Source organism: Nerophis ophidion, linkage group LG09 (genome assembly GCF_033978795.1).
Source record: "Nerophis ophidion isolate RoL-2023_Sa linkage group LG09, RoL_Noph_v1.0, whole genome shotgun sequence".
Lineage (NCBI taxonomy): Eukaryota > Metazoa > Chordata > Actinopteri > Syngnathiformes > Syngnathidae > Nerophis > Nerophis ophidion.
Genome location: NC_084619.1, coordinates 9587085 through 9611031, shown reverse-complemented (window position 1 = coordinate 9611031; position 23947 = coordinate 9587085). Strand labels below are relative to the sequence as shown.

At 42.5% G+C, this 23947-nt stretch overlaps 1 protein-coding gene and 1 non-coding gene across 3 annotated transcripts in view; both read right to left on the bottom strand.

Moving 5' to 3' along the window:
* Positions 1-23947, bottom strand: part of zgc:171482 (zinc finger protein) — a 323915-nt gene that overhangs the window by 155859 nt on the left and 144109 nt on the right. For both annotated transcript variants that reach the window (XM_061910222.1, XM_061910221.1), the window contains exon 3: positions 4076-4168. In XM_061910222.1, the coding sequence (XP_061766206.1) occupies positions 4076-4168 (93 nt within the window). The remainder of the gene's footprint in view (positions 1-4075; positions 4169-23947) is intronic.
* Positions 8737-8808, bottom strand: trnae-cuc (transfer RNA glutamic acid (anticodon CUC)). Its single transcript has one exon. It is a non-coding gene; the product is annotated as a tRNA-Glu (tRNA).

The following is a 23947-nucleotide window of genomic DNA, read 5'->3' as shown; positions in this document are numbered from 1 at the left end:
AACGGTTTTTCGTATTTGGACCGTAATTTCGGTCCTAACTTGTTCACCGATCTTCACATTGAAGGTACTTTTCCTTGTTGATGTCTCAAGAAGGGTAGAAATACAAGAACACACACACACACACACACACACACACACACACACACACACACACACACACACACACACACACACACACGCACACACACACACACACACACACATACACCCACACACACTTGTATTTCTTACCTTCTTGAGACCTCCGAAAAATGCCTACCTCTTTAGTACCACCCTTTATAAAAACATAAATATGTGTATTTACAACATTATAATACTTACAAACTATGCAAATATAAAAAAGCGTGTTGTGAAAAACAATATTAAAAGCCGTCATTTTATTCAACGCAAATCAAAATTTTACAAGAAAAACTGAACATTTGTGCAATATTATAATGAAAGTTGGAATTTTACTTAATAACAGTCGCAATTATACAAGAAAAGCTTCAAATGTTGGCATTTTTATGAAGAGTCGTAATTTTTCTCGACAAAAGTCACAATTCTAGAGAAAAACTTTACAATTTTGCAGTTATTATAATAGTCATCATTTTACTCTAAACATGGCACTATTTTAGAAGGAACAAAACAAAAAATTGGCAATATTTTGATAAAAGTCTGAATTTTATATGGCAAACGTCACCATTTTGCATTAAAAAGTGATAATTTTACATAAGAAAGTAATCATTTTACGAGAAAATATTGCAACATCACAAGACAGAAAGAATACGACAAATTGCTCCCAGTTTTATAAGAAAAAACTCGACACATTGGGAGAAAAAGACTCATTTTAGTGAATTTTTTTTTATTTTTTTATTTTTTTGTTTGTAATGGGTTTTTAATTGTTTTTTGTTAACTTCAAGCTATTACAGTATGTCTATTTATACATATTTATGTATTTATTTATTTATTTTTTTAGGCCAAAGGGGATGCCTTTCAATATCTTACACACACTTGTTATTACATACGTTGGCCAGAGGGGGAGCACTTCAAATATTTTACACACACTTGTTATTTCATATGTTAACCAGAGAGGGAGCACTTTTAACACCGACACACAGTCAATTTAAAAAATCCCACCTTTTTTGGACCACCCTAATTGTGATAGATTTCACCACCAGGGGTGCAAATGAGACATTCTCTATTAGATGCAACGGTTTTTCGTATTTGGACCGTAATTTCGGTCCTAACTTGTTCACCGATCTTCACATTGAAGGTACTTTTCCTTGTTGATGTCTCAAGAAGGGTAGAAATACAAGAACACAGACACACACACACACACACACACACACACACAAACACACACACACACACACTTGTATTTCTTACCTTCTTGAGACCTCCGAAAAATGCCTACCTCTTTAGGACCACCCTTTCTAAAAACATAAATATGTGTATTTACAACATTATAATACTTACAAACTATGCAAATATAAAAAAGCGTGTTGTGAAAAACAATATTAAAAGCCGTCATTTTATTCAACGCAAATCAAAGTTTTACAAGAAAAACTGAACATTTGTGCAATATTATGATGAAAGTTGGAATTTTACTCAATAAAAGTCGCAATTTTACAAGAAAAGCTTCAATGTTAGCATTTTTATGAAAAGAGTTGTAATTTTACTCGACAAAAGTCACAATTTTAGAAAATAACTTTACAGTTTTGCCAATATCATAATAGTTATAATTTTACTCAAAACATGGCACTATTTTACAAGAACAAAAGAAATTGGCAACATTGTGATAAAAGTCTGAATTTTATGACAAAATGTCACCATTTTGCATGAAAAAGTAATATTTTTACATAAAAAAGGGTTCATTTTACGAGAAAATATTGCCATATCACAGAGACAGAAAGAATATGAAAAGTTGCTCCCAATTTTAAAAAGAAAAAAGTCGACAAATTGTAAGGAAAAAAATGCTTTTAGTTATTTTTAAAACACATTTTTAAGTCATCACAGTATGTCTCTGTATACTTATTTAATATTATTTATTTTTTTTATGCAAAAAGGACGCACTTAAATTTTTTACATACACTTCTTATTACATATGTTCGCCAGAGGGGGAACACTTCAAATTTATACACACACTTGTTATTTCATATATTGACCAGAGGGGGAGCACTTTTAAAACCGACACACAGTCAATTTAAAAAATTCCACCTTTTTTGGACCACCCTAATTGTGATAGATATGAGACATTCTCTATTAGATGCGACGGTTTTTCGTATTGGGACCGTAATTTCGGTCCCAACCTGTTCACTGGTCCTCATATGGAAGGTACTTTACCATGTTGATGTCTCAAGAAGGGTAGAAATATAAGAACACACACACACACACACACAGTCTTAAAACATTGTCCTCTCCAGCCATCGCCTGCAGTTGTCTGATACCCAGCTACTTGGCAGCCTCTAAAGCTCACCACAAGCACCAGCGAGACCGCATTGTCCCTCCGGGGAGAATTATACGGCCCACCAAAACGACACAATCGCTCACAACTGATTAAACAACACACAAATTCCCATGAGCTCTCGGTTGCCACATTTAGACCTGTGAATAGATGGGCCTGGTGGGTTAGCCTGAGTAGAATCAGGTCCTTTGTATCCTAAATGCAGGACACTACCAAGGACATGATGGCCCATTTTCACCTGCGACGACCGCATGCATCAACCTGTCACATAAAAATCCCATATTGACCCAAATAAAAAAAAAAGACTGCATTTTCACCCTTGAAAAAAAAAAAAAAAAAAAGACAAGTCGTCCTTAGATCTGGGTCTTGGAGATTTACACAAGCCAGTTCATAGGCAAAATATATTTTCCTCCATGCATAGACCCGCTGAATAAAAATGTTGCAAAAGTGGTTAGAAGCTAAGCTACCAAACAACAGCTACGAGTTTGACCAGACAGTAATACTAAGCATTCGCTAATTATTTTGGCAAGCGGGTTTGCGAGTAATTCAAGCCAGGTGCATACTATACGCCCTGCGGCAATTTAAAGAAATACGGTATGTTTAATGTACCCTAAGATTTTTCGTTAAAATAAAGCCAATAATGACATTTTTGTGGTATCAAAATAATTTTGGTACCGGTACTAAAAATATGATATCGGGACAACACTAACCAACATTCGACGTGCTCGGAATTCACCCAGTCCCACAAAAAAAGCTGTCCCAGGCTATGCCTGTATTGTTTGTTTTGGACCTGCAGAAACAGCATCGTCTAAAATAACGTCTGGTCTGACGTTTCAAGGTGTAAAATATGATCCGTCTTGAACACAGAATATTTTCTTTTGAAAATAAACCGGATCATTTATTTTGTGTTCATGCGTGACGATCTTCTTGACCAGGGGTAGGGAACCTATGGCTCTGGAGCCAGATATGGCTCTTTTGATGACTGCATCTTGCTCTCAAGATAAATTTTAGCTGACATTGCTTAACACGATAAGTAATGAATAATTCATCCAACGCCCTCGACGCAAATCCCTTAGGGGTGATGGATGGCTAGGCAGTGCCTGTAGAGCTGCAGCCCACCACCGTAGCCCCCACTCCCTCCCCTCTGTTGCAAGTCTGGAGTTGTATGTTGTGATACGTATATATGCTTTGCTCTTGCGTTTTTTCTCATAGCTGTTCTCATAGACACTGTTTGTCTAATCAAATCCATCAGTCAATCATCAATGTTTTGTTGTACTTGGGCAATAACAATATCTACCTACCAACCTAATTACGCTGGTAATCACAGTGTCAAAATATGTTAAAGAAGTCGCATTCATGGTAAGAAGTATTTTATTTAATTGTGGTTAGCTTCAGAATAACAATGTTATTAAAAATAAAAAGAGACCTACAATACTCTGAAAATGTTGGTCTTACTAAAAAAAATGCAGGCATTTAGTAGTATTCAGTGTTAAAAAGTATGATTTCGCTCTCACAGAAATACATTTTTAAATATTTTGCTTTCATGGCTCTCTCAGTCAAAAAGGTTCCCGACCCCTGTTCTTGACATTTAACTGACACCTTCGCTGTTGAAGTGACGGAGTGACAACATACCGGATTATCTGGCCTCAGTCGCTTCGAAGGCGGTCCCCCGTCTTCCGGGTGAAGCATGTAAAACAGACGCACCTTGTTGGCGTGTTTCTTACTCTGGAAGAGACACACAAAAACAGACAAAAAGGAAGCGGATGTCAGTCCATTTGTGTCTCACATTGTCCCGGGTCAGGTTTTGCGTCCTGGTAGACCTTGGTCCATTGTGTGTGAGTGTGTGCCTGCACATGTTGGGTAAAAAAAAAATATAATCTAGACTGGGCTCCTAAGGGGGCCCAGTCTGGAGTGGGAAAAAAACCTTGTTCTTGTGTGTCAGCAAAAAGCAGGATAGGATAGGATAGGATATGATAAGTCTTTATTGTCATTGCACAAGTACAACAAAACTTTGTTTTCAGCACAGACCTGTTCAAGATAAGACAAACAAACAGTGTGAAGGGTTACAGAACAAGAACGCTGATGGGTCACCACAAGGTGCGCTGTAAAAGATGGGAAAAAGGCAAACGCTGGGGAAGGATGGGTAAAAAAATATAAACTAGACTGGGTTCCTAAGGGGGCCCAGTCTGGAGTGGGAAAAAAACCTTGTTCTTGTGCATCAGCAAAAAGCAGGATAGGATAGGATAGGATAGGATAAGATAGGATAGGATGGGTCTTTATTATCATTGCACAAGTACAACAAAACTTTGTTTTCAGCACAAACCTCTTCAAGATTAGACAAACAAACAGTGTACAGGGTTACAGAACAAAAAAGCTGATGGGTCGCCATAAGGCGCCCCGTAAAAGATGGGAAAAAGGTAAACGCTGGGGAAGGATGAGTAAAAAAAATACAATCTAGACTGGGCTCCTAAGGGGGCCCAGTCTGGAGTGGGAAAAAAACCTTGTTCTTGTGCGTCAGCAAAAAGCAGGATAGGATAGGATAGGATAGGATAGGATAGGATAGGATAGGATAGGATAGGATAGGATAGGATAGGTCTTTATTGTCATTGCACAAGTACAACAAAACTTTGTTTTCAGCACAAACCTGTTCAAGATTAGACAAACAAACAGTGTACATGGTTACAGAACAGGAACGCTGATGGGTCACCACAAAGTGCCCCGTAAAAGATGGGAAAAAGGTAAACGCTGGGGAAGGATGGGTAAACAAATATAATCTAGACTGGGATCCTAAGGGGGCCCAGTCTGGAGTGGGAAAAAACCTTGTTCTTGTGCATCAGCAAAAAGCAGGATAGGATAGGATAGGATAGGATAGGATAGGATAAGATAGGATAGGATGGGTCTTTATTGTCATTGCACAAGTACAACAAAACTTTGTTTTCAGCACAAACCTGTTCAAGATTAGACAAACAAACAGTGTACAGGGTTACAGAACAGGAACGCTGATGGGTCACCACAAAGTGCTCCGTAAAAGATGGGAAAAAGGTAAACGCTGGGGAAGGATGGGTAAAAAAATATAAACTAGACTGGGCTCCTAGGGGGGCCCAGTCTGGAGTGGGAAAAAACCTTGTTCTTGTGCGTCAGCAAAAAGCAGGATAGGATAGGATAGGATAGGATAGGATAGGATAGGATAGGTCTTTATTGTCATTGCACAAGTACAACAAAACTTTGTTTTCAGCACAAACCTGTTCAAGATTAGACAAACAAACAGTGTACAGGGTTACAGAACAGGAACGCTGATGAGTCACCACAAAGTGCCCCGTAAAAGATGGGAAAAAGGTAAACGCTGGGGAAGGATGAGTAAAAAAAATATAATCTAGACTGGGCTACTAAGGGGGCCCAGTCTGGAGTGGGAAAAAACCTTGTTCTTGTGCGTCAGCAAAAAGCAGGATAGGATAGGATAGTATAAGATAGGATAGGATAGGATACGATAGGTCTTTATTGTCATTGCACAAGTACAACAAAACTTTGTTTTCAGCACAAACCTGTTCAAGATTAGACAAACAAACAGTGTGCATGGTTACAGAACAGGAACGCTGATGGGTCACCACAAAGTGCCCCGTAAAAGATGGGAAAAAGGTAAAAGCTGGGGAAAGATGGGTAAAAAAATATAATCTAGACTGGAATCCTAAGGGGGCCCAGTCTGGAGTGGGAAAAAACCTTGTTCTTGTGCGTCAGCAAAAAGCAGGATAGGATAGGATAGGATAGGATAGGATACGTTTTTATTGTCATTGCACAAGTACAACAAAACTTTGTTTTCAGCACAAACCTGTTCAAGATTAGACAAACAAAGAGTGTACAGGGTTACGTCCACCGGCCAATCAGGTGGCGCCTAACTGAAAATCAGACCAATCAGACGCCGAGACTCTTCAGAGTGGTGGAAGTTACCATCTTGAACACAATGTAAAGTGAATAACTCCAAAAGCAATCGCCCAATTGAATCCAAAATTACAAATTAAATGACTACAACCTCAAAAAAAATATATAATCTAGACTGGGATCCTAAGGGGGCCCAGTCTGGAGTGGGAAAAAACCTTGTTCTTGTGCGTCAGCAAAAAGCAGGATAGGATAGGATAGTATAAGATAGGATATGATAGGATAGGATAGGTCTTTATTGTCATTGCACAAGTACAACAAAACTTTGTTTTCAGCACAAACCTGTTCAAGATTAGACAAACAAACAGTGTACATGGTTACAGAACAGGAACGCTGATGGGTCACCACAAAGTGCCCCGTAAAAGATGGGAAAAAGGTAAACGCTGGGGAAAGATGGGTAAAAAAAATATAATCTAGACTGGGATCCTAAGGGGGCCCAGTCTGGAGTGGGAAAAAACCTTGTTCTTGTGCATCAGCAAAAAGCAGGATAGGATAGGATAGTATAGGATAGGATAGGATAGGATAGGATAAAATAGGATAGGATAGGTCTTTATTGTCATTGCACAAGTACAACAAAACTTTGTTTTCAGCACAAACCTGTTCAAGATTAGACAAACAAACAGTGTACATGGTTACAGAACAAGAACGCTGATGGGTCACCACAAAGTGCCCCGTAAAAGGTGGGAAAAAGGTAAACGCTGGGGAAAGATGGGTATGTGTGGCGTATATTTTTTTGTGGATGTGTGTGTGTGTGAGCCCGTAGTGTGTCTCTGTTCCGCGGCCTTGATGCATTATGCAGTAGCTAATCCAAAGTCAACAACAACAGGTGTGTGTCCATGAGAGACAAGAAGGGAGTTTGTTGTGTCTTCGCTGCACTGTCCTTCGGGAGAGTCTCGAAGCCAGGGAAACAATCCAAGTTAGAACGATTTGTATGCGTGTGAAAATGAAATTTGCTTTTCACTCTAAATTGTCGATGACTGTTCCTCAAACCTGCGGTGTAGACAGTCCGATGTAATCCACAGTTCTTCCGGCATCCTCCAATCATTTGTGGCAGCTTTGGGGTACTTTGAAGACTGATAGCAACTTCCAATTTGTTGACAAACCGGAGCAACGCTTACTCCAATCAGCAGATGTCCTGTTGTCATAATTCCAAATAGGTGGATATCTTCACGTCCTCGACAGAAAATGGTCGCCAGGCATGCGGCCCTCCTTCTTCTCCCAAGAGTCCGTCGTGTGTCCAGCAACAATCGCTTCATCACGACAGCAGGTTCCCCCAAACCCAAGATCTTCTCAATTTTGTTGAGGCCAGTTAAATAGTTCCAATGTTTAGATTTGGAGAGGGCCAGAGAGAAAATCGAAGCAAACCCTAAAGTGGCTGTGACGGACTCCTGCCGTCGTGGTGCGGGTTGCATGGACCATTCAGGAAGGACATGTTGCTCGAGCTGGTTTGACTCTTTTATTCTTTCCATAAATCAAGTCTTTTGCCGGGTTGCTTTTCAGCTCCTCCTCTGCTGCTCGCTCTTAGGTCGCTTTTGTCGTCGGCGTCTTCAATCAATCAATCAATGTTTACTTACGTGACAATAATGACCCAGTGGGACGTCGGTGACAATGATGACTATGAGAACCTTGGAGAGGAGGAAAGCAATGGATGTCGAGCGGGTCTAACATAATACTGTGAAAGTTCAATCCATAATGGATCCAACACAGTCGCGAGAGTCCAGTCCAAAGCGGATCCAACACAGCAGCGAGAGTCCCGTTCACAGCGGAGCCAGCAGGAAACCATCCCAAGCGGAGGCGGATCAGCAGCGCAGAGATGTCCCCAGCCGATACACAGGCAAACAGTACATGGCCACCGCGTCTTCTCCCTGTCGCTCTTGCGCTGCAGGTGCCGCATACTCTCCAAATCCTTCTCCCTGTTTTTCCTCCTCCTTCGTCTCTTTTATACAATTTCAGGAGAAATGTTAATAATTTCACTATGGAGGTTTCGGGCACGTCCAACCGGTTGGGAAGACTAGCTCTCCTGGCTGGCCTGGAAACGCCTCGAGATCCCCCGGGAGGAGCTGGATGAAGCGGCTGGGGAGACGGAAGTCCGGGCTTCCCTGCTTAGGCTGCTGCCCCCGCGACCCGACCTTAGATAAGCGAAGAAGATGGAGGGATGGATGTTTCGAAGTCAATTTTAAAGGACAACTAAATTGGCTCTAGTGTGTGAATGTGAGTGTGATTGATTGATACTTTTATTAGTAGATTGCACAGTTCAGTACATATTCCGTACAATTGACCACTAAATGGTAACACCCTAATAAGTTTTTCAATTTGTTTAAGTCGGGGTCCACGTTAATCAATTCATGGTAAAAAGTGAGTTCCCTGACCGGGAATCGAACCCGGGCCACGGCGGTGAGAGCGTCGAATCCTAACCACTAGACCACCAGGGACAGTTGTCTGTCTATCTGTGTTGGCAATGCGATGAGGTGGCGAATTGTCCAGGGTGTACATCGCCTTCGGCCCGAATGCCGCTGATATAGACTCCAGCGACCCCCTCCCGCGACCCCAAAAGGGACAAGCGGTAGAAAATGGCTGGATGGATGTACAGTATGTATAAGAAACGTTGTTTTAAAGACCTACTGAAACCCACTACTAGCGACCACGCAGTCTGATAGTTTATATATCAATGATGAAATATTAACATTGCAACACATGCCAATACGGCCTTTTTAGTTTACTAAATTACAATTTTACATTTCCCGCGGAGTTTCCTGTTGAAAACGTCGCGGAATGATGACGCGTGTTTGTGACGTTATTGTTTGGAGGGGACATTTTAGCCCAGCACCACTTGTGGCTAAAAGTCGTCTCTTTTCATCGCATAATTACACAGTATTTTGGACATCTGTGTTGCTGAATCTTTTGCAATTTTTTCAATTAATAATGGAGAAGACAAAGTAGAAAGATGGAGGTGGGAAGCTTTTAGCCTTTAGCCACACAAACACATAGTGTTTCCTTGTTTAAAATTCTCGGAGGTGAAGCTTTACTATGGATCAGAGCGGTCAAGCGAACATGGTTCCCGACCACTTGTCAACCGGCAGGTTTCGGTGAGAAAATTGTGGTAAAAAGTCGCCTCTTACTGGAGATCAGCGGAGCTTCCGTCCTGCTGCAGCTTCGTGACTTCTCTCAGAGACTGGCGTCAACACACCCGTGGACACACCCTTCAGGTACTATTTAACTCACTAAAACACTAGCAACACAATAGAAAGATAAGGGATTTCCCAGAATTATCCTAGTAAATGTGTCTAAAAACATCTGAATCGCTCCCAATGCATCATCATCATCATCATCTTCCGCTTATCCGAGGTCGGGTCGCGGGGGCAACAGCCTAAGCAGGGAAACCCAGACTTCCCTCTCTCCAGCCACTTCGTCTAGCTCTTCTCGGGGGATCCCGAGGCGTTCCCAGGCCATAGTCTTCCCAACGTGTCCTGGGTCTTCCCCGTGGCCTCCTACCGGTTGGACGTGCACTAAACACCTCCCTAGGGAGGTTTTCGGGTGGCATCCTGACCAGATGCCCGAACCAACTCATCTGGTTCCTCTCGATGTGGAGGAGCAGCAGCTTTACTTTGAGTTCCTCCCGGATGGCAGAGCTTCTCACCCTATCTCTAAGGGAGAGCCCCGCCACACGGCGGAGGAAACTCATTTCGGCCGCTTGTACCCGTGATCTTATCCTTTTGGTCATGACCCAAAGCTCATGACCATAGGTGAGGATGGGAACGTAGATCGACCGGTAAATTGAGAGCTTTGCCTTCCGGCTCAGCTCCTTCTTCACCACAACGGATCGGTACAACGTCCGCATTACTGAAGACGCCGCACCGATCCGCCTGTCGATCTCACGATCCACTCTTCCTCACTCGTGAACAAGACTCCTAGGTACTTGAACTCCTCCACTTGGGGCAGGGTCTCCTCGCCAACCCGGAGATGGCATTCCACCCTTTTCCGGGCGAGAACCATGGACTCGGACTTGTAGGTGCTGATTCTCATTCCGGTCGCTTCAAACTCGGCTGCGAACCGATCCAGTGATGCAATCGCCTTTTTTTTTTTTAGTCCTTCACTCTAAATTTCTTCATCCACAAATCTTTCATCCTCGCTCAAATTAATGGGGAAATTGTCGCTTTCTCGGTCCGAATAGCTCTTGCTGCTGGAGGCTCACATTATAAACAATGTGAGGATGGGAGGAGCCCTCACACCCGTGACGTCATCGTCTGCTACTTTCGGTACAGGCAAGGCTTTTTTAATAGCGACCAAAAGTTGCAAACTTTATCGTGGTTGTTCTCTACTAAATCCTTTCAGCAAAAATATGGCAATATCACGAAATGATCAAGTATGACACATAGAATGGACCTGCTATCCCCGTTTAAATAAGAAAATCGCATTTCAGTAGGCTTTTAGTGTCTTTAACCTTTTTATTTATTTATTTTTTAACATTTTTATGAATAAAATGGCCAATCTTGGCAAGTAACAATGCGGAAACACAATACACGACTCCGTTTTTTCCAACCATATTTCCAAACTACAAAAGTGTTGTTTGTTTTAATGCGCTCCACAGCAAGAAGGTGGAAATCTGTGTGGAGTAAATTTGCTTCCTCTCAGAGGTTAATTAAATTGTTGAGGTTAATTGGCGATTCAAACGCGGCCGTAAGTGTGAACTGTTGCATGCCAACCCTGTGATTTCTTATCAACGGGTGTTCAGTCACATTTCAGCGTTTCCACCTCTTATTATTTTTTTGCGCGGAACATAACTGCGGCCTACCTTCCTCGTCTTTCATTTGCATTCTGGAACATTCCAAGCAGAAATGCACCGGAGGCTTTATGCGAAATGACATTGAGTTGTCCTTGAAGCTGTGAAGTGTCACTTTAATGCAGGACAATGAACATCGTGCGGGGAGGGGGGCTACGGGCGAAAATAAAATGATTGCATGTGTTTTGTGTGCAAGGTTGACACGACTATCTCCTTCTGAGCGGAGCGTTCCATCGCATTGACCGGACCTCCGTCACATAAAACATGCAAAGAGCGTCCGTCTTGGCATGGAAGTGGAGATTGAATTAAAAACAATTCCTGAAAAAAAAACCTTATAGAGACAATGATTTAGTGTTTTTAGATAGCTCTTAAAACGCGGTAGAACAGGATATAAAGCAAGAGAATGGACGCCTTCGACAAGACATTGTTCCTGCTGCTCCATTGCATTGATTGAATCCTCTGCAGCCACCCTCGGGATAGTGAGGCCACTGCCTTCACTTGTCAGACTACTTTAATGCCTTTTTGCTCAAACTTGTCCGAGTGTTTCTACGCCAGGGGCTCGATCTACTAAAGTTTATTTATTTATTTATTTTTTTACTCGGCACGTGCACCAAAGAAGTCGGTTTGCTAAATGAGCAAAATAGAATATTTTCCTGCAGAATATATGCAGATTATCTGAACATGCCACAATATAGGATATAATATATCAGCATATATCCTATACTGTACACTTATTATGTAAATATTACGTATGAATGTTATATTTTATATTGCTTTTAGTCTTATTTTATACCTGAATTGTCCATTCCTTTTTTTCCATCATTTGTAACTGAGCTACTGTGTGGAACAATTTCCCTTGTGGATCATTAAAGTTCTGCAATGAGGTGGCGACTTGTCCAGGGTGTATGCCGCCTTTCGTCCGATTGTTGCTGAGACAGCCTGTTTCGCATCTTTTGCGAAACAGGCTTGTAGGGATTAAATAGTCTCTGTGTTTTTTCCTGACCTAACGTATATTCCGCACTACCCCGGAGTTGAGCACTGTATAACGGATAAACCACAGAAACCTTGAATATATATGTAAATAAATAAATGGGTTGTACTTGTATAGCGCTTTTCTACCTTCAAGGTACTCAAAGCGCTTTGACACTACTTCCACATTTACCCATTCACACACACATTCACACACTGATGGAGGGAGCTGCCATGCAAGGCGCCAACCAGCACACATCAGGAGCAAGGGTGAAGTGTCTTGCTCAGGACACAACGGACGTGACGAGGTTGGTACTAGGTGGGAATTGAACCAGGGACCCTCGGGTTGCGCACGGCCACTCTTCCACTGCGCCACGCCGTCCCTATATATATGTATATATATATATATATATATATATATATATATATATATATGTATATATATATATATATATATATAATTCTGAAGATATATATATCGTCAGAAAAAGTGAATTATATTTATATAGCGCTTTTCTCTAGTGAATCAAAGTGCTTTACATAGTGAAACCCAATATCTAAGTTACATTTAAACCAGTGTGGGTGGCACTGGGAGCAGGTGGCTAAAGTGCCTTGCCCAAGGACACAATGGCAGTGACTAGGATGGCGGAAGCGGGAAGGGAACCCGCAACCCTCAAGTTGCTGGCACGGCCACTCTACCAACCGAGCTATGCCACCCCCCCAAAAAATTATATATATATATATATATATATATATATATATATATATATATATATATATATATATATATATATATATATAATTCTGAAGATATATATTTATATATATTGTCAGAAAAAGTGAAGTGAAGTGAATTATATTTATATAGCGCTTTTCTCTAGTGACTCAAAGTGCTTTACATAGTGAAACCCAATATCTAAGTTACATTTAAACCAGTGTAGGTGGCACTGGGAGCAGGTGGGTAAAGCGCCTTGCCCAAGGACACAATGGCAGTGACTAGGATGGCGGAAGCGGGAATCGAACCTGCAACCCTCAGGTTGTTGGCACGGCCACTCTACCAACCGAGCTATATATTTATATATTTATATATTTATACGTATGTATGTATATATATGTATGTATATATGTATATATGTTTTTTTTGGGATGATGGAAATTCAGTCAAATGTTTTGTAAAAGTAATGGAAAATCATGAATGAAAAGAACTGTGGCTGAATGGTGTCAGGACTTGGACTATGGGATAATTTGTTTTTTCCAACGCAAAGGAAAATTGGCATGAGCGAGACGTGAATGTGAGTACATATTTATGTATTACTAACACTAACAAACTACAACAAAAGGCAAACAAATGGCGCGCACAATGGCGGTAGAAAAACTAAACAACTGTGACATAACTAAACCAAAAAGCTTACTTGACATGAGCAGGAGGGAATAAACAGCATGGCTTGGCATGAATCGGGTTGAGGAATATGTAAAGTTGCCAGGCTGACCACCTGGCAACTACAGGTTTAAATAATGAACATGATCGTTACAAACAGGTGTGAGGGCTGAGGACAGGGGCGTGACAATTAATCAGTTGGCATGGAAACAAAGCCAACAAGGAAGTGCAAAAGCAGGAAACAAGTGTCCAAAAAATAAAACCAAACATGACAAAAACATGGGTGTGACAAATGGTACGTCATGCAGGATGGACAAATGCATTTAGCTCTTATGCCGTCTGGACCCAATAAATGACACCAATCTTGTTTTCATGTGGTTTACATTTGAACAAAAAACATTGTGGAGCGCAACTTTAGCACGCTAAAGAGTCCCCAACACAGCAAACAACCATGGATGGCGGTCTTCGTGCATGCAGAAACCTCTTCTAAATATGGCGGTGTGCATCACTTTTGCATCAATTATCAATTAGCAGAACACCCTCAACATGGCCACTAATAGTACGTGCAATTTTTTATTTAGCATCTTAGTAGACCAGGCCCTACTGCGTGCGTTTGAACAGTCCCGTAGTTGATGGCTAATGGGACGGGGCGGGGCCTTGTGTCACCATGGTTACGCTGCAGTGACCCTCAGAGCTCAGAGCCCAATATTAATGGACCGTGCTTGTCTCGCTTCCTTCGCTGTTGGTCAAAATCATGACGGACAAGATGCGGAGGACAGTGTGTAAAAATATCTTCCAGACTACAACTGAAGGAAGTCAAGGACATATTTGTTTATTCCATCTAATGGCACCAACAACATTGACCGCAATAACAGTAAGGGCACTTTGGCTATATTACAATTGACTTACTATAAAGAGATCAATTGCGATTTTTCTTTTGGTGCGTCTACCTAGAGCCCTGTTTTTATCCACCACTCGAGTTTAACTCTTGCATTTCCGTTGTCCATAGAAATTGGAACTACTAAATACTGCGGCTTCACCACGCCACAGATTTTCTTTGGGATATTTTAAGAACACAAGCATTTTGTATATTTTTGGGGGTCCGAAACTGAGCTTTTTCAAGCATAAATATAGCTAAATAAACTAAGAATATCAATACTATGGGAGAAGACCATTTAGAGCACAGTGCGGTTTTAGAGAAAACCTGTAAATCGCCCTACGGGGTTCATTAGTGCTGATTGTACCCTGGGGGATGGCATTGGACTCCAACTGTATCTTTCATTCTGACTGTTCCCCGTTACAAAAAGGGAGTACACCCTTCACATTCCAGTAAGGTCTTTTAGGACCATAGATGTCAGGCTTTCCCCTGACAGTTTGTCTATGTTTCAGTGTTTTCCTCTGCATTTGTCTGTTTCCTCTGTGTTTGGTATCTCTTGTCTAGTGCTCTTATTTTGTCAGCTTCCTGTCTTGTTCCCTGAGTACTGTGTTCCTCCTCAGCTGCGGTTGATTGGAACCTGGCCACACCTGTTACCAATCAGCCTGCTCTTATTTGTACCTGCTTTGTCTTCTGTCAGTTGCTGGATCATTGTATTGTCGTTGCCACATGTCACTCTTGTCGTGCTACCTGTCGTGTCGTTTTGTTACAGCTACTACCTGTCATGCTACATTTTGTCCTGGTCGACGTAGCGGTAAGCTGTTTCTGTTAGCATTAGTTATTTCCAGTTTTTTTGTTTGCTATCCACTAGCTTCCATACTAAAGTTCCTTTTTGTTTTCTAGCTTCCAGTGCTAGCTCCCTTAGTTTGTTATTCCGCCCAGGTGCGTGCTTTTTGTTTGTTCTTGTTTAGTTTTAATTAAATCATGTTTTCATATTCTATGCCGGCCTCCGTCTCTGCATCTTGGGGTTCGTCAACAACAAATAACTCTGACAATAGACCAGGGGTCCCTAAACCTTTTGACTCCAGGGCCGCATTGCGTTAAAACAATTTGGCTGGGGGCCGGGCTATATATATATATATATATATGTATGTGTATATATATATATATATATATATATATATATATATGTAGGTGTGGGAAAAAAATCACAAGACTACTTCATCTCTACAGATCTGTTTCATGAGGGGTTCCCTCAATCATCAGGAGATTTTTGGACACTTGTATCCCGCTTTTGCACTTCCTTGTTTCTCTTGTCTCCATGCCAACTCGTTGATTTTCACCTTGCCCTCAAGTCACGCCCCTGTCCTCAGCTCTCACACCTGTTGTTAACTTTCATAGTTATTATTTAAGCCACAGTTACCAGGTAGTCGGCCTGGCAACTTTATACATCCCCATATTCCTCATATGCTTCATGCCATGCTTTGCTGTTCGTTTTGTCCACGCCACGTAAGTTTTGTTGTTCATGCCACAGCGCAAGTGTTTTTGTTCATGTTTATAGTTTGTAGCCTTTTTACTAGTCTTTTGTTTTTTCATAGCCTAGTGTTTGTACCTCCTTGTGAGCGCCCTTTGGTTCCCTTTTTTTTTAGTTATAGTGTGAAAAATAAAATATGTACTCATATTCACGTCTCGCTCGTGCCAACTATCCTTTGCGTCGTTGAAACAATCCACGTCCAAGTCCATGTTTGACAGATGGATGGATTTTATTTTATCTTATTTGCTGTAAAAAAAAATGTTTTATAAAAATGTTTTGCAAATATCACGATAAATTAGTGGAAACTGAGCTGCCAGATTTTTTTTTTACAGTACAATCTAAAGATTTGGTTTTGTGCCGCCTACGTAAAAAAACGACAGACAATTATACACGTGTTTTATATATACACATTTATATTCATACCGTATATTAGTTACTGTTAAAAGTGGCCCTCTGAGGGCAACCATAGCTGCGAAGTGGCCCTTAATGAAAACGAGTTTGATACGCCTGCTCTAAAAGGTTTTGGACAATTATGCTTCACAAGTAGGTGTGAAATCAGACTCATTTAGAACATGGAAACGTAGTGAGTGTTCACATTATTTTCTCCCTGCAACTGTTCTGATAGATATGATTAAAAAAAATATATATATATTTTTAATCACTATGACCATAAAGTTCCATCTACATACCGTATTTTTCGGATTATAAATCGCTCCGAAGAATACGTCGCACAAGGAAAAAAACATATATAAGTCGCACTGGAGTATAAGTCGCATTTTTGGGGGAAATTTATTTGATAAAATCCACCACCAAGAATAGACATTTGAAAGGCAATTTAAAATAAATAAAGAATAGCGAACAACAGAAGGGGGACCGGAGGGTGTGTTCCAACTATCGTGGGATCACACTCCTCAGCCTTCCCGGTAAGGTTTATTCAGGTGTACTGGAGAGGAGGCTACGTCGGATAGTCGAACCTCGGATTCAGGAGGACCAGTGTGGTTTTCGTCCTGGTCGTGGAACTGTGGACCAGCTCTATACTCTCGGCAGGGTTCTTGAGGGTGCATGGGAGTTTGCCCAACCAGTCTACATGTGCTTTGTGGACTTGGAGAAGGCATTCGACCGTGTCCCTCGGGAAGTCCTGTGGGGAGTGCTCAGAGAGTATGGGGTATCGGACTGTCTAATTGTGGCGGTCCGCTCCCTGTACGATCAGTGCCAGAGCTTGGTCCGCATTGCTGGCAGTAAGTCGAACACATTTCCAGTGAGGGTTGGACTCTGCCAAGGCTGTCCTTTGTCACCGATTCTGTTCATAACTTTTATGGACAGAATTTCTAGGCGCAGCCAAGGCATTGAGGGGTTCCAGTTTGGTGGCCGCAGGATTACGTCTCTGCTTTTTGCAGACGATGTGGTCCTGTTGGCTTCATCTGGCCGGGATTTTCAGCTCTCACTGGATCGGTTCGCAGCCGAGTGTGAAGCGGCCGGAATGAGAATCAGCACCTCCAAATCAGAGTCCATGGTTCTCTCCCGGAAAAGGGGGGAGTGCCATCTCCGGGTTGGGGAGGAGACCCGGCCCCAAGTGGAGGAGTTCAAGTACCTAGGAGTCTTGTTCACGAGTGAGGGAAGAGTGGATCGTGAGATCGACAGGCGGGTCGGTGCGGCGTCTTCAGTAATGCGGACGTTGTACCGATCCGTTGTGGTGAAGAAGGAGCTGAGCCGGAAGGCAAAGCTCTCAATTTACCGGTCGATCTACGTTCCCATCCTCACCTATGGTCATGAGCTTTGGGTCATGACCGAAAGGATAAGATCACGGGTACAAGCGGCCGAAATGAGTTTCCTCCGCCGTGTGGCGGGGCTCTCCCTTAGAGATAGGGTGAGAAGCTCTGCCATCCGGGAGGAACTCAAAGTAAAGCCGCTGCTCCTTCACATCGAGAGGAGCCAGATGAGGTGGTTCGGGCATCTGGTCAGGATGCCACCCGAACGCCTCCCGAGGGAGGTGTTTAGGGCACGTCCAACCGGTAGGAGGGCACGGGGAAGACCCAGGACACGTTGGGAAGACTATGTCTCCCGGCTGGGCCTGGGAACGCCTCGGGATCCCCCGGGAAGAGTTAGACGAAGTGGCTGGGGGAGAGGGAAGCCTGGGCTTCCCTGCTTAGGCCTCTGCCCCCGCGACCCGACCTCAGATAAGCGGAAGAAGATGGATGGATGGATGGAACAACAGGCTGAATAAGTGTACGTTATATGAGGCGTAAATAACCAACTGAGAAGGTGCCTGGTATGTTAACGTAACATATTATGGTAAGAGTCATTCAAAAAAACTATAACATATATAACATGTTATACGTTTACCAAACAATCTGTCACTCCTTATCGATAAATCTGTTGTGGTTACTAAGGGGGAGATGACGGCAGACTGACACCAGGTGGCACTAATGTCCAAAGATTTATTTTATGTATATATACATATATATAAAATCAAGCAATAAAAAATAAACTAAGGAAATGGAGTGTGGACGAGATCCAAAAGTGTATGTCAGGGGTGTCAAACTCAATACAGAGTGGGCCAAAATTTAAAATTAAACAAAGCCGCGGGCCAAAGTTGAACAAATTAACCTTTTAATAGGGACCCAAACAAGTTTTTCATTGAACATTGAACAAGAATTTAAATTTAAATCCAAATTTAATGCCTCTTTTCTATTTGCAGCCTTCCGAGGTATATATCAAAATATATTGTAGCGTCCCGAAAGAGTTAGTGCTGCATGGGGTTCTGGTTATTTGTTCGGTTGTGTTTATGTTATGTTACCGTGCAGATGTTCTCCTGAAATGTGTTTGTCATTCTTGTTTGGTGTGAGTTCACAGTGTGGCGCGTATTTGTAACAGTGTTAAAGTTGTTTATACGGCCACTCTCAGTGTAACCTGTATGGCTGTTGACCAAGTATGCCTTGCATTCAGTCATGTGTGTGTAATAGCCGCATATATTATGCGAGTGGGCCTGCACGCTGTTTGTAATGAGGAAATGCGGATGTGACGACAGGTTGTAGAGAATGCTAAAGGCCTCAATATTGTTGTCCGGGTGAAAATCAGGGGAATGCTTGCTTGCCCCGGGAGATTTTCGGGAGGGGCACTGAACTTCGGGAGGATTGGCAAGTGTGAGAAAGTGCGGTGTTACAGCCAGGGGCGCGGAAAAGGGGGGGTGAAGGAGACAGATTTCTAGGTGCCCATGATGGAGGGGGGCCCAGAAAGGCCCCTAATGATGATGAAATTATGTGTTGGGGGCCCTGTAAAGAGATTATTTTCATGGGGCCCAAAATTCCTAGCGGAGCCCCTGGTTACAGCGGCACCGCTGCTGTGTAATAACGGCGGGCCATGTGTAATGTTAATTTGATATTGCCTCAAGGGCCAAATTAAATTACACGGCGGGCCAAAGTTTGACACCCATGGTGTATGTGGTGTGAGGCTATGTGTGTGATTAGCTGAGTGTGTGTTACCAATGTTGTGGAGAGCGAAATAACACGGAAGTCCGTAGGGCAGGGCGAAGTAACAAAATCCGTGTCCAAGCGGGGGGGAGTCTAGGATTGAGGTAGGCAGTCAGAGTCCAGAGGGAGATCCAGGAAAAAAAAGGTAAGACGCACAGCTCACTTAAAAGACGACGGAGGGTACTGCGGGGACGACACAAGAAAACAGGGATGGGCAAACACAGCGAGAGCAGGATAACATGAAGAAGGACGTGGCTTGTTTGTACTCGAACAGAAGACTATACTCCGGCGCCGGCATGCCAGGTTGTTCAGGCTTATAAAGGCAGCTCCTTCATTACCGTCAGGTGTGATGATTGCAACTGGCGGCTGCTGCAGGGCGGGGACGCACGCGGCTTCTTCCTCGATGTCGCTTCTAAACAACTCTGCCAACTCCAAAGGTATAAATAAATGATAAATGGGTTTGTACTTGTATAGCGCTTTTCTACCTTCAAGGTACTCAAAGCGCTTTGACACTACTTCCACATTTACCCATTCACACACACATTCACACACTGATGGAGGGAGCTGCCATGCAAGGCGCCAACCAGCACCCATCAGGAGCAAGGGTGAAGTGTCTTGCTCAGGACACAACGGACGTGACGAGGTTGGTTCTAGGTGGGATTTGAACCAGTGGACCCTCGGGTATGCGCCGCTTCCTGTTGTCGTTTTCTGCTGCCTATTTCACTACGTCCAGCTTGTAATCTGCAGTACATGATTTCCTTTTCGGTGCCATTTTTGTTCAGAACTTCTCAGTTTTTATAAGTTACCGCCAACGATGAAATGGTCCATTTTAATAGCTCGGGCAGTAGCATATAGCAGTTAGCATTCCATGGCCCACAATCAGAGGTGGGTAGTAACGCGCTACATTTACTTGAGTAACTTTTGGGATAAATTGTACTTCTATGAGTAGTTTTTATGCAACATACTTTTACTTTTACTTGAGTATATTTATAGAGTAGAAACGCTACTTTTACTCCGTTCCATTTATCTACATTCAGCTCGCTACTCGCTATTTTTTTTTTTCCGATCTGTTAATGTTTGTTTTGGTTAATGACAGAGCTTCAAAGTAGGATTCACGCATGCCTGCGTTTTCACCAATCACATGCAGTCACTGGTGATGTTGGACCAATCAAACAGAGCCAGGCGGTCACATGACCCGACTTAAACAAGTTGAAAAACTTATTGGGGTGTTACCATTTAGTGGTCAATTGTACAGAATATGTACTGTACTGTGCAATCTACTAATAAAAGTTTCAATCAATCAATCAAAGTGTAAAGGAAAAAAGACACTTTTTATTTCAACCGTACTTCCCGTCAAAGGCCTAAAGACTGATCGCACAGTTCCTGTCTTCACAATAAAAGCGCCGCTCCATCGCGACTGCGCTAACAAAATAAGAGTCTCCGAAAGCCAGCGCAAACAAGCTAGCAAGGTACGGAGTTTGCCGCCAATGTGTTTCTTGTAAAGTGTATAAAAACGAATATGGAAGCTGGACTAATAAGATGCCAAAAACCAACGACTTTCATGTGGTATTAGACAGAAAAGAGGAACTTTTTTTCTCCTCCATTTGAAAACGTGGACGTCTGATTCCAATCAATGCAAGTCATCAGAATCAGGTAATACACCAACTTATAGTCTTGTATTCATGAAAGATAGGAATCTATGTGTTAAACATGCATGTATATTCATTAAAACACCTTCAACATGTGAACAAAAACGGCAATATAAATAGATATAAATTATATACTGTATATATAAATGTATGTATATATGTATATATATATATATATATATATATATATATATATATATATATATATATATATATATATATATATATATATATATATATATATATATATGTGTGTATGTATATATGAGGTAGATCACCTCGACTTGGTCATTTATTAAGTAATTGATAAACGTTGGAAAACTTATTGGGGTGTTACCATTTAGTGGTCAATTGTAGGGAATATGTACTGTACTGTGCAATCTACTAATACAAGTTTCAATCAATCAATCAATCAATCAATCAATCAAATCAATGCCTACTGAGGCTATGGTGCTGTTAAGTTATTGTGGCTCAATGTGCCATTTTTTTAAATGTTATTTTAATGTACTATTATTTAATATATAATATTGTTTTAGTTGCTTAAGAGATATTCCTGGCTCTGAATTTGCTCGTTGCTATTTTTATGTTTTTGTGCATTATTTGTTGCCGTAAACAGGTTACTCATCAGTTACTCAGTACTTGAGTAGTTTTTTCACAACGTACTTTTTACTTTTACTCAAGTAAATATTTGGGTGACTACTCCTTACTTTTACTTGAGTAATAAATCTCTAAAGTAACAGTACTCTTACTTGAGTACAATTTATGGCTACTCTACCCACCTCTGCCCACAATGCACTTCGTCCATGACCCTCCCCCGCCGAATTCTTATTGGCTGACGTGCGTGTGACAATTGCTGACATTTTCTTAGTCTCTTCCGCGAATGAGATTGTGGAAAGGCGTAGCCGACGGGCCGACGGCGGGGCAGGGCTGCAGCGTGCCCTGCCCAAGATGGCGGCAAGGAGGCGGAGAATGCGGCGGAACGGAGAGGCGGGGAGTGCTGGAAGTGACGCCGCCGCAATCTAATTCAGGTGCGTGGGCCACACACCGGGACACAATTGACATTTCTCCTCTGGCTGTATAAAAGTGGAGAAGGAGGAGCGATCAAGGAGGAAGGAGTTCACAAGAAAGTTTGATCACATTACGCCTGTACTGGCTCACCTGCACTGGCTTCCTGTGCACTTAAGATGTGACTTTAAGGTTTTACTACTTACGTATAAAATACTACACGGTCTAGCTCCATCCTATCTTGCCGATTGTATTGTACCATATGTCCCGGCAAGAAATCTGCGTTCAAAAGACTCCGGCTTATTAGTGATTCCTAAAGCCCAAAAAAAGTCTGCGGGCTATAGAGCGTTTTCATTTCGGGCTCCAGTACTCTGGAATGCCCTCCCGGTAACAGTTCGAGATGCCACCTCAGTAGAAGCATTTAAGTCTCACCTTAAAACTCATCTGTATACTCTAGCCTTTAAATAGACCTACTTTTTAGACCAGTTGATCTGCCGCTTCTTTTCTTTTTCTCCTCTGTCCCCCCCTCCCTTTTGGAGGGGGTCCGGTCTGATGACTATGGATGAAGTACTGGCTGTCCAGAGTCGAGACCCAGGATGGACCGCTCGTCGGGACCCAGGATGGACCGCTCGCCTGTGTATCGGTTGGGGACATCTCTACGCTGCTGATCTGCCTCCGCTTGGGATGGTTTCCTCTGGATGGGACTCTCGCTGCTGTCTTGGATCCGCTTTGAACTGAACTCTCGCGGCTGTGTTGGAGCCACTATGGATTGAACTTTCACAGTATCATGTTAGACCCGCTCGACATCCATTGCTTTCGGTCCCCTAGAGGGGGGGGGGGGGGGGGGTTGCCCACATTTGAGGTCCTCTCCAAGGTTTCTCATAGTCATCATTGTCACTGGCGTCCCACTGGGTGTGAGTTTTCCTTGCCCTTGTGTGGGTTCTTCCGAGGATGTCGTAGTCATAGTGGTTTGTACAGCCCTATGAGACATTTGTGATTTAGGGCTATATAAATAAACATTGATTGATTGATTGATGAGTTGGCGTGTCCACAGCAGATGCAGCTGTACCAGATGAGCGAAAACGACTGAGAGCGAGCCGAATACAGCGACAAAGACGCGTCCGACTGAAGGCGAGAGAGGAGCGAGCAGGAGAGGAGCAGCTGAAAAGCGATCCGAAGAAAAGACAAAGCTGTTATTGTAAAATAAAGCGAGTCAAACCTGCTCAGCAAGATGTCCTTCCTTGATGGTCCATGCAACCCACAAGATGACGGCAGGAAGCCGTTCACAGACATAAATAATATTATTTGATATTTTACAGTGATGTGTTAATAATTTCACACATAAGTCGCTCCGGAGTATATGAAAAAATCTGCGACTTACAGTCCGAAAAATACAGTATCCATCCATCCGTCCGACCCGTCACGAGGGAGTTGTGGTTCATTGAGGTTTTCCAACATGTTAAGGACCTCAAACACAAGAAGACTGAGGCAAGCTGTTGCTCTTCTTTGTCATTGAGGACATCTTTCTAATTGAATGAGCGACATGATTTGATTCTGGCACTCCGAAACTGAAGGTCACATCTGTCCATTTTCCATGACGGCAGAACTCGCCAACACCATAAGGGGAAATGATATCACATCTGGCACAAATGTTGACCCCGTACTTGCCAACCTTGAGACCTCCAAATTCTGGAGATGGAGGAGGTGTATATTGTAGCGCCCCGGAAGTGCTGCACGGGGTTCTGGGTATTTGTTCTGTTGTGTTTATGTTGTGTTACGGTGCGGATGTTCTCCCGAAATGTGTTTGTCATTCTTGTTTGGTGTGGGTTCATAGTGTGGCGCGTATTTTTAACCGTGTTAAAGTTGTTTATACGGCCACCCTCAGTGTGACCTGTATGGCTGTTGACCAAGT